The 13,037-nt window shown below is 35.8% G+C and overlaps 2 protein-coding genes across 3 annotated transcripts in view; both read right to left on the minus strand.

Moving 5' to 3' along the window:
- LOC134846427 (sialin-like) overlaps positions 1-9,132 on the minus strand; it is a 28,488-nt gene extending 19,356 nt beyond the window's left edge. Inside the window, exon 1 of one of the 2 annotated variants that reach the window (XM_063863781.1) lies at positions 9,045-9,132. Coding sequence is in view for 1 of the 2 variants with exons in the window: in XM_063863782.1 (XP_063719852.1) it covers positions 4,524-4,734 (211 nt within the window). In the remaining variant the exon portion in view is untranslated. Of the gene's footprint in view, positions 1-4,523; positions 4,788-9,044 lie in introns of those variants that run through there. The other variant, XM_063863782.1, reaches the window with a different exon arrangement.
- Positions 9,133-9,840: 708 nt separating this feature from the next.
- LOC134845903 (uncharacterized) lies at positions 9,841-12,163 on the minus strand. Its single transcript, XM_063863026.1, has 2 exons — positions 11,705-12,163; positions 9,841-11,382 (listed from the first exon to the last, which is right to left on the minus strand). The coding sequence occupies exons 1-2, from the start codon at positions 12,105-12,107 to the stop codon at positions 9,845-9,847; spliced, it is 1,941 nt and encodes a 646-aa protein (XP_063719096.1). The 5' UTR covers positions 12,108-12,163; the 3' UTR covers positions 9,841-9,844.
- Between the last annotated feature and the right edge of the window lie 874 nt (positions 12,164-13,037).

Consider the following 13,037-nt stretch of genomic DNA (forward strand, 5'->3'; position numbering starts at 1 on the left):
TACTTTTATCTAGACAAATTTTTTCAGTCATTTCTACAATCGCATCAAAAATACCCTGTTTTTTACCGACGGCGAAATGTTTCACGTAAATTGAACAGGTATTTTCTTATACTCTGTTGTACAACCCTCTTTCGAAAATTTTCCTCCAGCTGGTAAAAACAGATATGGGACTGTAATTTTTAACATCAAGCTTCGATCCCTCTTCAAAGGATCCCGCTTGGGTCAAAAAAAGTGATAAAGAATTCCGTTTACAAAATTAGCGATAAGCTTTCTCAAAGTGGGTACAGTTTGTGCACGGCAAGCTTAAATAATTAAACTGTTAATTTCATCTACGTCAGATGTTTTATTCTGCATCAATGAAATAATTGAATCAACAAGATAATTAAACTCACAGAGACTGGACTCTTCCTGCCAATGACCTTTTTTTCGCACTGGAATTTCACTAGCTAGATTAGTTCCAATTGTCGAAAAGAAGCAATCGAATTCATTGGCCATTTCAATATGTGCACATTTTCATCGACCACTTTTTCATTGTACATGTTTTAATCAAATAGAAATTAAATGAAAACAAGACTGCTCGCATATCAGAGCAAAGCCCTGAACATTCCGACTGTCCTTCTTTAATTCATAACGAATAGTTTTTGGGAAACGAAAATATTGAAAACCTTTAAATTTTGGACAATATCAAAGTGTGAAATGCTGAGTCGTACGAAAATAAGGCGCCAATCTGATTAGCTAGCCTCAATTCAATTTGAAACGATTTTGTCGAATTTGTTTCAACCCAGAGAAAATTTATATCACTAACACCATACATTTCTAAATTTTCAAATAATTTGAAACGGTCGAGGGTATCGAAGTCTTTTTCAAGTGAAAAAGATCAGATTTTTTAATAACTGTACTTTAATCTAGACACATTTTTTCAGTCATTTCTGCAATTGCATCAAAAGTACCCTGTTTTTTACCGACGCCCAAGTAATTCACGTAAATCAAACAGTTATTTTCTTACACTCTGCTGTACATTCCTCTTTCAAAAATTTTGCTCCAGCTGGTAAGAACAGAGATGGGACTGTAATTTTTAACATCTAGCTTCGATCCCCCTTTAAACACTCCCACTCCCGCTTGGGTCAATAAAATAGTAAGGGATCCCGTTTTCCAAAAAAATCAATAAGTTTTCTCAAAAAGGGTACAGTTTCTGAACGGCAAGCTTTAATAAATAAACTGTTAATTTCTTCTACGCCAGATGTTTTATTCTGCTTCAATAAAATAATTGAATCTACAAGATAATTAAACTCACAGAGACTGGACTCTTCCTGCCTATGACCTTTTTTTCGCACTGGAATTTCACTAGCTAGATTAGTTCCTATTGTCGAAAAGAAGCAATTGAATTCATTGGCCATTTCAATGTGTGCACATTTTCATCGAGCACATTTTCATTATTCCTGTTTTTATCAAATAGAAATGAAATGAAAACAAGACTGCTCGCATATCAAAGTAAAGCCCTGAACATTCTGACTGTCCCTTAATTCATAACAAGCAGTTTTTGGGAAACGAAAATATTGAAAACCTATGAATTTTGGACAATATCAAAGTGTGAAATGCTGAGTCGTACGAAAATAAGGCGCCAATCTGATTAGCTAGCCTCAATTCAATTTGAAACGATTTTTTTGTGCGGGATAATCCGCCATGCATGAATAATTCGCATTACGCTCTCAGTAATATAAATTCTTCAAAGCGCGCATAATTTAGTCCAGAACATAACATGGCCAATTTGGCAATTTTCAAACTCCCAGAACATTACAAAAAACTAGCGCGTCAATCGCACCTCCGGTGCTACAAAATCAGGTCTTCAGAAAACAGACAAACCAAAATTCTAGAAAAATAAAAGGATTTGAGCAGTCATACTTGGACTCCAGATTTGTAACCCCTGAATGTACCCTGACAGTACCTCATTATAGGGTTGAGAAATTCAAAATCGATAAGTTTTTTTTATATCTTAATTTTTTGACAAAAAACGAAAAAAAAATCATAAAAAACGCCATGTCTCGAAAACTAAAAGGATTTGGGCAGTTATTCTTCAACTCCAGATTTGCAACCACTGAATGTACCCTGACAGCAACTCACTATAAGGTTGAGAAATTCAAGTTCGGTCAGTTTTTATATCTAACTTTTGAAGAAAAAAAAACATGAAATGAAAAAATCATAAAAAACGCCATATCTCGAAAACCAAAAGGATTTGAGCAGTCATTCTTGGACTCCAGATTTGCAACCCCTGAATGTACTCTGGCAGCACCCCACTATACGGTTGAGAAATTGAAGTTCGGTTAATTTTTTTATTTTATATCTCTAAGTTTTCTTGAGAACAAAATGAAAAAATCATAAAAAACGCAATTTCTCGAAAGCCAAGAAGATTTGAGCAGTCATACTTAGACTCCAGAGTTGACACACCTGAATGTACCCTGACAGCACCCCACTATAGGGTTGAGAAATTGAAGTTCGGTTAAATTTTTTACATCTACGTTTTTTTCAAAAAAAAAATGAAAAAACATAAAAAACGCAATTTCTCGAAACCAAAAGGATTTGAGCAGTCATACTTGGACGCCAGATTTGCAAACCCTGAATGTACCCTGATAGCACCCCTCTATAGGGTGGGGAAATTCAAGTTCGGTTAGTTTTTTAATATCTAAATTTTTTGGAAAAAAACTAAAAAATCACAAAAACGCAATTTCTCGCAAACCAAAGATTTGAGCAGTCACAATTGAACGCCAGATTTGCAACTCCTGAATATACCTTGAAAGCAACCCACTATACGGTTGAGAAAATCAACATCGGTTAGTTTTTTTTTGTATCTAAGTTTTTTTATATCTATTTTTTTTTTGAAAAAAAACTATGAAAAAATCATAAAACGCCATATCTCGAAAACCAAAAGGATTTGAGCAGTCATACTTGGACTCCAAATTTGCAACCTCTGATTGCACCCTGACAGCACTCCACTATAGTGTTCAGAAATTGAAGTTCGGTTAATTTTTTTTACATCTAAGTTTTTTGGAAAAAAAAACGCAATTTCTCGAAACCAAAAGAATTTTAGCAGTCACAATTGAACGCCAGATTTGCAACTCCTGAATGTACCCTGACAGCACCCCACTATAGGGTTGAGAAATTCAAGTTCAGTTAGTTTTTTGTATCTAAGATTTTTTATATCTAAATTTTTTTGCAAAAAAAATGAAAAAATCATAAAAAACGCCATATCTCGAAAACCAAAAGGATTTGAGCAATCATTTTTGGACTCCAGATTTGCAACCTTTGATTGTACCCTGACAGCACTCCACTATACTGAAGAGAAATTGAAGTTCGTTTAATTATTTTTTAGCTAAATTTTTTGAAAAAAATGAAAAAATCAATGAAAACGCTATTTCTCGAAAACCAAAAGGATTTGAGCAGTCATACCAGGCCTCCAGTTTTGCAAACCCTGATTGTTCCCGGACAGCACCCCACTATAAGGTTGAGAAATTGAAGTTCGGTTAATTCTTTTTATATGTTTGAAAAAAAATCATAAAAACACCATTTCTCAAGAACCAAAAGGAATTGAGCAGTCATACTTGGACGCCAGATTTGCAACTCCTGAATATACCCTGACAGCACCCCACTATAGGGTTGAGAAATTGAAGTTCGTTTAGTTTTTTGTATCTAATTTCTTTTATATCTAAATATTTTTGGAAAAAAAAAGAAAAAGATAAAAACGCAATTTCTCGAAAACCAAAAAGATTTGAGCAGTCATACTTGGACGCCAGATTTGCAACCCCTGAATGTACCCTGACAGCACCTTACTATAGGGTTGAGAAATTCAATTTCGGTTAGTTTTTTAATATCCACGTGTTTTGAAAAAAAAACATAAAAACGCCATATCTCGAACAATATAAGGATTTGAGCAGTCATACTTGAACGCCAGATTTGCAACCCCTAAATGTACTTAACAGCACCCCACTATAGAGGAATGTATAGAACGTATGTATATATAAAATTTTCAAATTTTGCAATGGCCTTGTAACAGACCAACAGACTTAAACATGAGCCAAATGAAATTTCTTAAGCATTTTAACCTACGGTATAGCTTAAACGTGCAAAAAAATTTTCGTTAAATATGCAAAAAAAAAATACGTTGAAAAAACTAAAACAGGCAAAAATAGGGAATTCTTAAACACGTCAACATAGGGACTTCTTAAACATGTATCACGTGAAACGCCAATTAAATAATAGATAGATAATCACAGGAAAAATATCTTTTTAAATTTGAACTCAGGAAGTGGATATCTTCAATGGGGTATAAAAAATTTTGTCGAAAACTATTCTTTCGATCGCCGAAAATTGACTTTTCGATCGCCGAAAAAAACTACACCGAGCATAAATATTTTGTTTTCTTCGAAAGTCGGAACAAAAAATGATTATATAATACCTTACAACTCACACGTTAATCGATCCCCTTGTTTTTCAATTAGTCTCTCTTAATATTGGTGTAACAAGCAAACCTTCTGAGAGCTCATTGAGTAGTTTATTCTCCGCTTCGTTAGCTCGGTTGTGTTTCAGCGGCGGCTCCTCCACCATCTTCACAATAGCAATGCTCAAGTTCACCCTCATAGCATAAACGAGTGCAAACCCAATCCAGCCCAGAAGAGCCAGGCTGAATCTGGTTGAAGGCCATTTCGGATAACTCTTGTTATTGCCGTCACTTCCCATCATTACTATCCTACCCGAAAAACGGACTCCAAGAATTCGGCTGGTTCTTATGCAGCCACCAGTAGCTGCAGTCTATAACGCTTGATGAACGACAATGCTGATAACAATCGTTCCCATTTTGAATTAATATCAAAGACCATCAATCATTTTTCTGCAAAAAACAGACAGTTTTCAATTTGAACAAAAAGCATAAGACGGGAGACAACTTACGCCATTAAAAATTAAAATAAGGTCTTTCATAAGATAATTGTTTTAACGGGAACTTTTTTACCAACTAAAACAATCATGTCAGTGACATTTTTTTTGAAACGATCAACCAAGATTCTTTTGCGAAGTATGCGAACAGCGGAAAAACTGAGCAAAACAATGCAGAGAAAATTAGAGCAAGCTTTTCCTATATGCCAAAGTAGCGCCGGAAGTGTTCTGACTGTCTAAATTGTTTTAGTCTGGTCTGGTCAAAGAACGGTATAGCAAAAGTACTGTCTTGAGAGCATTAAGATATGCAGAAGGTCTGGCTGCTAAAACAACTAGCCTCGTGATTGAAATTGGCGAACTAATTCGAATCATGAGGCAAAAAATTCGAATCATGAGGCAATGCGGAAGTTGACTTTAATTCACTTTTAAAACATCAAAATTCTGGGCGTATAATTTTACAAGAAAATCACCATTAAATTGTCACCGTAAGGTTTCAGCTTTTTTGAAATAACTAATGCTGATAATATCAAAACTTTTCAGATTTCCAGATGGTGTTAAGAATGACTACTACCGGCCAATATCCAAAAGATATTCAAACTAGGGCCGTAACTAACAACCAAATTATCATTCATCAATCGGGACTCGAAGTAGGAAATCAAGTGCTTCAGAGTACTACAATACCGCGCAAAACCATTACCTTACATGCAGTAAGACTCGAGAAAATCATTTTTCAGCGACACCGACACATTTACAAAGATCTTCTGCGATCTGAATTCTGTGACAAGCTGGCAAAGGAAAAGTTCGAATGTGGAACAAATTTAGATTGGAAAAATTGTCAATGAATAAGTTGTCCTGGTCAAATCGACGTGTAACCATCAGATCTATCGGCCAACGAAAACTGACTGCATTAAGTTAATAGCTTATTGTTCCCTCACATCCATGCAAAAAATATATGCCAAAACCAGGCGTAAAAATTGTGAAAAACTGCATAATATTTCATACTTCTCACATATAGCTTCTCACTTATTGCGATGCAAAAATGAATGACTATCACTACTTGTACATGAACCGACAAATTGACAAATCAAAATTTAAAAAATTAAGAAAATAGCAAAAAAAATCCAAACTCTTGGAACTGAATTACCTGCACCTTTGGAAAATTTACAAACACAAGCGAAGCGAAGGTTTGCACTACGTGCGATACAACACATACATAGCATGACATACTAACCGACAGCAATAGAGATGAAAGCCGCCGTAAAAACACCGAAACAATTGATCTACCATACATGTTCTTTCATTTATCTTGATTTTGTCTTGAAAATAGATTAATTTTGAAGCAATGTATCAGGAAGTAAGAAAATTGAATGTTAAACAAGCATCAAAACAAAATCTACAAACCGGTAATAAAGCCGACAATTCCGCACGATTCCCCGAAAATTTTCAAATTAAGAAAAGTTATTAGGTCCTCCTTAAAAACATTTAGATACAAGTTTTTTTGCTCCTCAAAAAGAAGCCTCTAAGCCGATATAGTAAGGCCGAAACCTGGTAATCCGAATAAAGAGAAACCAAAGAAAAAAATAATAAAAAAAATGTATATACTGAAATCGGAGTTGGTTAACTTACAACCACCATAAAATAAATTTAGAACGGGCACATAAAATGGAGACATGCTCAAAAAAATTGTCATTTCGTTGACGAAAGTATAGATGGAGAAGAAAACCAATTTCAATCGATCAAGAAAAAAGCTATTCAAGGAAAAAACCAAAACCCGATTGCAACAACCTTATCGCAAGGTTGATTATCTTATCAACAACCTGATTGCAAACAAAATCATTAAATTAAAAATTTTGATCTCCATTCATTGCTCTCTTCAGACAAAAAGAATGAAAAAAGACTCATAAATATATTGTGTTAAAATCTTAGATGTGAAATTTTCTTGGAACAAAAACTCCCACCATTACAGGAAAACAGAAAAACTCCCAAACGGAGCTTCGCAAACATAGCATTGTGAGCGAGTTGACCGATAATGAGACGGAAGCCATTACATCGATTATAAAAGTAGCAATTGGACACAGAGGCGAAGCTGCGCTCTATCAAGTAGCAAAGCAGCTCTATCAAGTGAAATAAGAAAAAGTAGAAATAAGCCTCGAATTAGCGAAAACTCGGCTGCGTCTAGGATTCGAATCTGCGACCTACTGCTACCAAAAGATTTTGAGTCTCACGCACTATCCACTCAGCCACGTAAGCTTGACAAACGACAAACACTAGTTAAGAATGAAGCAGCTACATATGCTAATCAATTACCAATGCAATTCAGCAAAGTGGGCACCAAATACAAATAGACTTATCTTTGCAAGTAATCATTTGGAATATAAGAACCTGAAGGCATCTAAACTAAATTTGCATGTATTAAACCGAAAACCATTTAAAAAAATTATGTATAGATTATGCATTTGAAAAACATTCCGAGATATATTGAGTTAGAAAACTTCTGAAATCGAGTTTTCATTTTTGTTATGTTGTTTAAATCCAATCACTTTTTTCGCAAGCGTAAAAATGCCAAAACTACATCTGCAAACAATTCATATTTGTCTCAAATGACGTGCAATTTGAGAGAAAAATTTCGCCAAACACAATAGCCAGCGTAAAATAAGCATTCAAAAATTATCGAGCAGGAACTAAGCAGACAAAATAAGATATCAGTTGAACTGAAAACAAAACTGATATCATGAAAAATTGAAATAATAATAGTAAAAATTCCTTAAATCACAAGAAAAGTTATTTATTATGCTTGCTTTTTGTGCACATCCTTGATGCGACGAAGACAACAAAAAAGCATACGCATACTAACGATATGCCTACCGTTATTTGTTCAAGCGAAAAACTTCAGTTGCTGAAGAACAGGTCCTGGCCGGATTCGAACTCTTGGTCTTTGTTGTCATAAACACGGACCTTACCTCTGCACTTATGTGCAGAACAACAATCATATGTTCAGTTTTGTTATAGGTCATGCTATCAAATGATCCTCTGATTCTGATAGACAAATTAATAACATGACAAAAAATCTATGCTCCGATTTCGTAACGCTTGCTCGCAGTCACTGAGCATTTTCGCTCAGTATGCTTTTTCTTGTCCAGACAATCAGCGACTCCCGAAATAATCGTTTTTTTTTCTAACAGAATTGAATTGAAAGCAGAAAACATTTCACCCGCAAACATTTTATCGGGTCTGAACTTTGCTCTTTTGCACCAGTTAGCATGGTTTGAAATTTAGACTAACAAATTAATACGCCCTCATCTTTCACGTTTTCTACTCAAACGATACGGCGGAGTCACTATTGGTGCAAGCAATAATAAACGCCTTACTTATTTAAGTTACTTAATTTGTAGTTCACGTTGCAGGTAGCAGAAAAGAGACTTCAAGAGAAAGATAAGCATGAAAGGCAGCCCGAATATTCAGGGCTTTGTCAAATATTGATCGACCGGTATTGCAATCATTTGGTGCTAACTGCGATTCTCAGGAAACTTTTTTTGCAAATAATTGGTCATGCTTAGATCTAAGTTTAATCTCAATTTTCACTACTAACTTGTTCAATTTAATTCAAAAAACAAATGAACAGAAAAACGCATGGAATCAGAGTCTTCCTTACGTTAGGATGGTACTTGACGAAACAACTATGCCCAATAAACTGTCTTGAAACACTAGCGACTTCTGATAATAACCAACTAGCGTTTAACGCACCTCTGGTGCTTTGAATTTTTGAGACAGCTCATGAAATACCGCATATATTGGAAACAATATCTGCAAACTTTCAGTGTACTCTGACTGCACCCAATTACAGGGTTGGTAATTTCAAACTTTTTAATTCCAATTTTGAAAAACCATAAAAGCGCCATCTTGAAAACTTAATATGCCTGTGGAGAAATTTGGAGCCCAGATTTGCAATCACTGAGAGCCCCTGATAGCACCCTACTATACGGTTGGGAATTTCAAATTTCGTGAATTTTTCTAAACTTAAGATTCCCGACAAAAATTGAATAAATCATAAAAAATACTTCTTATCTCGGAAACTAAAAGGATTTGAGCATTCAGGTTAGAGGCAAGAATTGAGAAACCTGGGTATACGCTGAAAATAAGGTAGTGTCTTCAACAAGTTGGTAGTTTCAAATTTTGCGAACTTCTTTGTAGATAATTTCATGGAGAAATTTTGAAAAAAAAAAATCAAAACAACGTCACATCTAAGAGAAACTCGAAGTCTCCTCCCATACGCTTGTAAACTTATCTTGAACCACCACGCTCTGATCAACACGCTTTTACATACCTCACAAGCTTTTAAATGCTCCCTTCCCTCACAGCCTGCAAAAATTTCAAAGAATTTCCTCATTAAGTAACGCATTAATGAGACTAAAAAGCTTGCCTCAATTCAATTCAAAGTGATTTCTGAGCCGGATTTATGCTGCATACGCGATGCTTTAATAGAAAACTGTTAAAAAAGAGCAAGATAAGTCCAATTTGACAATTTTCAAACGCGCATAGCTTTGCAAAAATGATCATAGGTGAAACTTCTGTCCAACTTCAAGCTAAGGAAGCCATATCCATCAATTCTATTTTAAAACTATAATAGGCTATTTTAAAATACCAGACACTCCAATAAAGCAGCTTTTAATGGATCATGTTAACTGTTTTCCCCCTATGGTACCTTGTAAGGAATCCAAACCGGTTAACAATTTCATCCAAACCGGTTAACAATTTCCCCCTATTGCAATAGGGGGGGATAGTTAACATGATCCCCTTTAAGTGATACCACTCCTACAAACTTTCTTGGAATCGTAGAAAAAAAAAGAAACCTTTTCTGGAAAAAGAATCGAGATCAATCGCTCAAAAAAAAAGTTTTTAAAATCTAATCTAGTTAATTTTAGTTCAAATATAAACAAAAAGGGTCAAATTCAAAATCACTCAAACTCGCAAATACATTGAATTTCTCGTGAACACAATATTTACAGGTTTTGCAATTCAAGCTAGTTTTTGTGCTTTTATCGGCAAGGATATCGGATGAAGCGCTCTTCAGTTTTTGACACCAGGATGACAATAAAGGGTAACTTTCTGTTTGAGTGGGATCGTGTTCACTCACATATTCGAAATACTGACTGATAAGGTAGTTATTCAACACTGACAGCAGCTCCGAGTGTTGCCAGAACTCTGTAGGCTCACAATTGCAGAATGAAATGAATGGAGTATCAATCGCATCGACGAAATTGGCCACAGGCGAAGCAGGAGGTGTCTTGAAATCATCGTTTGAATCATCAAGCTCATTCCAAGTTCTAAACTTCGTATCCAAACTACTAAGGTCATCGTGGCAAGTATCCGAAAGGATACTCGCACAACTTCCATTCACACTCGGCATCATGCTGTCGTTTAGGTTAAAACTCTGATTGAAACTCGAATCAATATTCAAATTAGCAAAACTGGCCGTCAATGAGCCTAATGAGGAATCAGCAGCAGAACAATTCAATTCTTCAAATTTAGAATGCAGCTTGGAAAACGAGAGTTCAAGCTGTTGTGAGATAGAAGTATTAAAGAATTTCTTGTTTTCGCTGTGTAAAAACAACTCGCATTGTTGAATCAAATTCACTAAATTATCAGAAACGTTGAGAAATTTATCCGAGGCCAAAAACTTTTCTTTTAGACGAACTTTAGCATCGCGACAAATTTCGAACCTCATTTTTCTGTAGCTCAAAAACTTCGACATTTTTGATACATAGTTGACAATTATGGAGCGTTTCCTTTTCTGTAGGTCGGTCATTATAGCTTTGCATTTGGCTTCAGTCGCAGGTCCGATATAGGCTTCTAGCTCAAAATCAGTTTCAAAATCGATCAAACCGTTTCTCTTTTGCCTCACCGAATCATTGTGACTTTTAGCTTTTTCATCAAAATCGGGACTAAGCAATTTGAATTTAAACATGGACAAATCACTTGCTGAAACATAACATCCAACGTAACAAGGTCCAGCATCTATATTGAACTTCGGAATAAATCCAGTGCACCTTAGACCGCAGACTTGACTGGGCTTCAATCCGTTAATGTTTTGTGGATTCCTAGACGTTCTAGGATGAGATGATATCAATTCCAGCATATCTTGGAAGCCAAACTTGGCTGCAAAATGAAGGGCAGTTTCTCCGCAATGCTTATCCGGAGTATTCAAATACAGGTCTAGCATATAATTCATTCTGTTCAGTCGCGAGCTGTCTATGTCGTTGGGGTATAGCAGCTCCCAGAAGGCAGAACTCGATATGACATTGATGAGATTGTGTGCAACCATTTTTCGGTTTTTCTGTGCACACATATGCATGGCATTGTACCTTGCTCCGTCATGTAGAATTGTGCATGTGTCGCTTGAGGTCACCAAGTAGAGCGGGTTCCCCAAAACAAGAGCGCCAAATGTTTTCACATCATCTAAATAAAACGGATCAATCTTCATCACTATCAAATTAGCATCTCGAAGGCTATTTTGTTCTCTGAAAATCGGTTTCAGCTGAAAAACACTAATAGCTCCGCAGAACTTTTGCATGTGCCACTTAGAGAACTAATCCAAAAAGAAGCTTCCGATATTTTGGAATGAAGCCATTTCAAGATTTACCAATAATTGCTATTTCGTTGGGTTACCGATGAGCAAACAAAACGAAAACTTTTTACAATTCCCCCATTTAAAGCGCCGCTCCCCTGACTTCGATACAAATTATAAAAACTTTCAGATCAATGCTGCTTGAAAACTAACCTAAAAGTATTGCTTTTTTGAGCGCAATAAACTCATACGGCTTCGGAGTGTGGAACAAAGACTTCTCCTTGTTCACATCGGTAGTCGCTTTTGAATCCCCTGGAACCAAAAAAGCTTCACGAAGTTCCAACTCTGACTTTAAATCTCCATTCGGAGACAGAAACTTTGCCACGCATAGACTCAAGAAACTTTTAGCTTCAACCGCGTTAGCCACACTTCTGAATCGACTGACTTTGATTGACTTGCACACTTGAAGCAATTTCAGTGCATCTTGCTGCCTTTCAATCAGGAATCCGTTCTCGACCACTTCATTCTTGGTGTCTGTTAGACTGGATATGAAACTGGCGATTGCGACTGCCAAGTCAGTGCTCACAGCACACCTGGGAATGAACACCACAAACATTCGGAATCAAAGCTTCGGTGTCTACTGCCAACACATTTTAGCATCTGAAAGAAAACTAACCTGAAAAACGCCAATGTATAAGAAATCAATCTATAACTAAACAAAATCGAGTAAAACCTGTTTAAGGAACTTTGAGGTGATACAGCATGCCTAACCTGTCTTTCAAAAATAAACATGAAAATGTCTTTTACGAATTTCAATTATTCTCTACGACAATTTCTTTAGACTTTTAGACTTACAGGAAAAAGTTTTCGCATAATTTTAATGCAAAATACTGAACATGACTTCATATTGTTTTTTAAAAAAACAGTCGAGAAATATCCACCAGCATTAACCAAAGGGGGACGAGCGTGGAAGTTGATAAGGTTCAGATTTGTAAGAAAAGTTGTTTATGAGAAAGTCTAAATCACGATTACCAGTGAATTGTGAGTTGTGCATTACATGAAAACGTAACAAAACGTAACAAACTTACATTTTCCATACATACTACTTCTATTTGCGAATTGCTTTGCTTGTGTAAATCAATGGAATAAAATTATTCAAAAAAAGCAAAAAATCATATCTTGAAAGTTATACAGATTGGGAAACTCATAAAGTCAATCCCAATTCACAGCCCAGATATTTCTAATAACAAGATGCTATATTGAAAGTGAAAAAATTGCGTAATTCGGCAAAACAAGTTACGTCAATCTACTGACGATTTTCGGAACACGTAGCATAGCCTTCTTAGTGGCTCGAGGAGAGCTCGGAGAATCAATTTAGTGGACCTCGGATCCCAAGCAAAATAATCGCGCAATCTTTATCCAATAGATGCTACATCCTCTCTTGAGTCTCAGATTACGTTCAAACTAAGTTCAAAAGACAATGCAGATAGTTGAATTAAACATGTTTTGTTCCCTGTTGATGATAGTTTTATGACCGTTTTGGTTT

Source organism: Symsagittifera roscoffensis, chromosome 5, assembly GCF_963678635.1.
Source record: "Symsagittifera roscoffensis chromosome 5, txSymRosc1.1, whole genome shotgun sequence".
In the NCBI taxonomy this organism is placed as follows: Eukaryota; Metazoa; Xenacoelomorpha; order Acoela; family Convolutidae; genus Symsagittifera; species Symsagittifera roscoffensis.

Coding starts and splice junctions, on each gene's coding strand:
- LOC134845903 (XM_063863026.1), bottom strand. CDS start 12,107: ATGTTTGTGGTGTTCATTCCCAGGTGTGCTGTGAGCACTGACTTGGCA. Junction 11,383..11,704: donor CAAAAAAGCAATACTTTTAG/GTTAGTTTTCAA, acceptor CGTTTTATTTAG/ATGATGTGAAAACATTTGGC.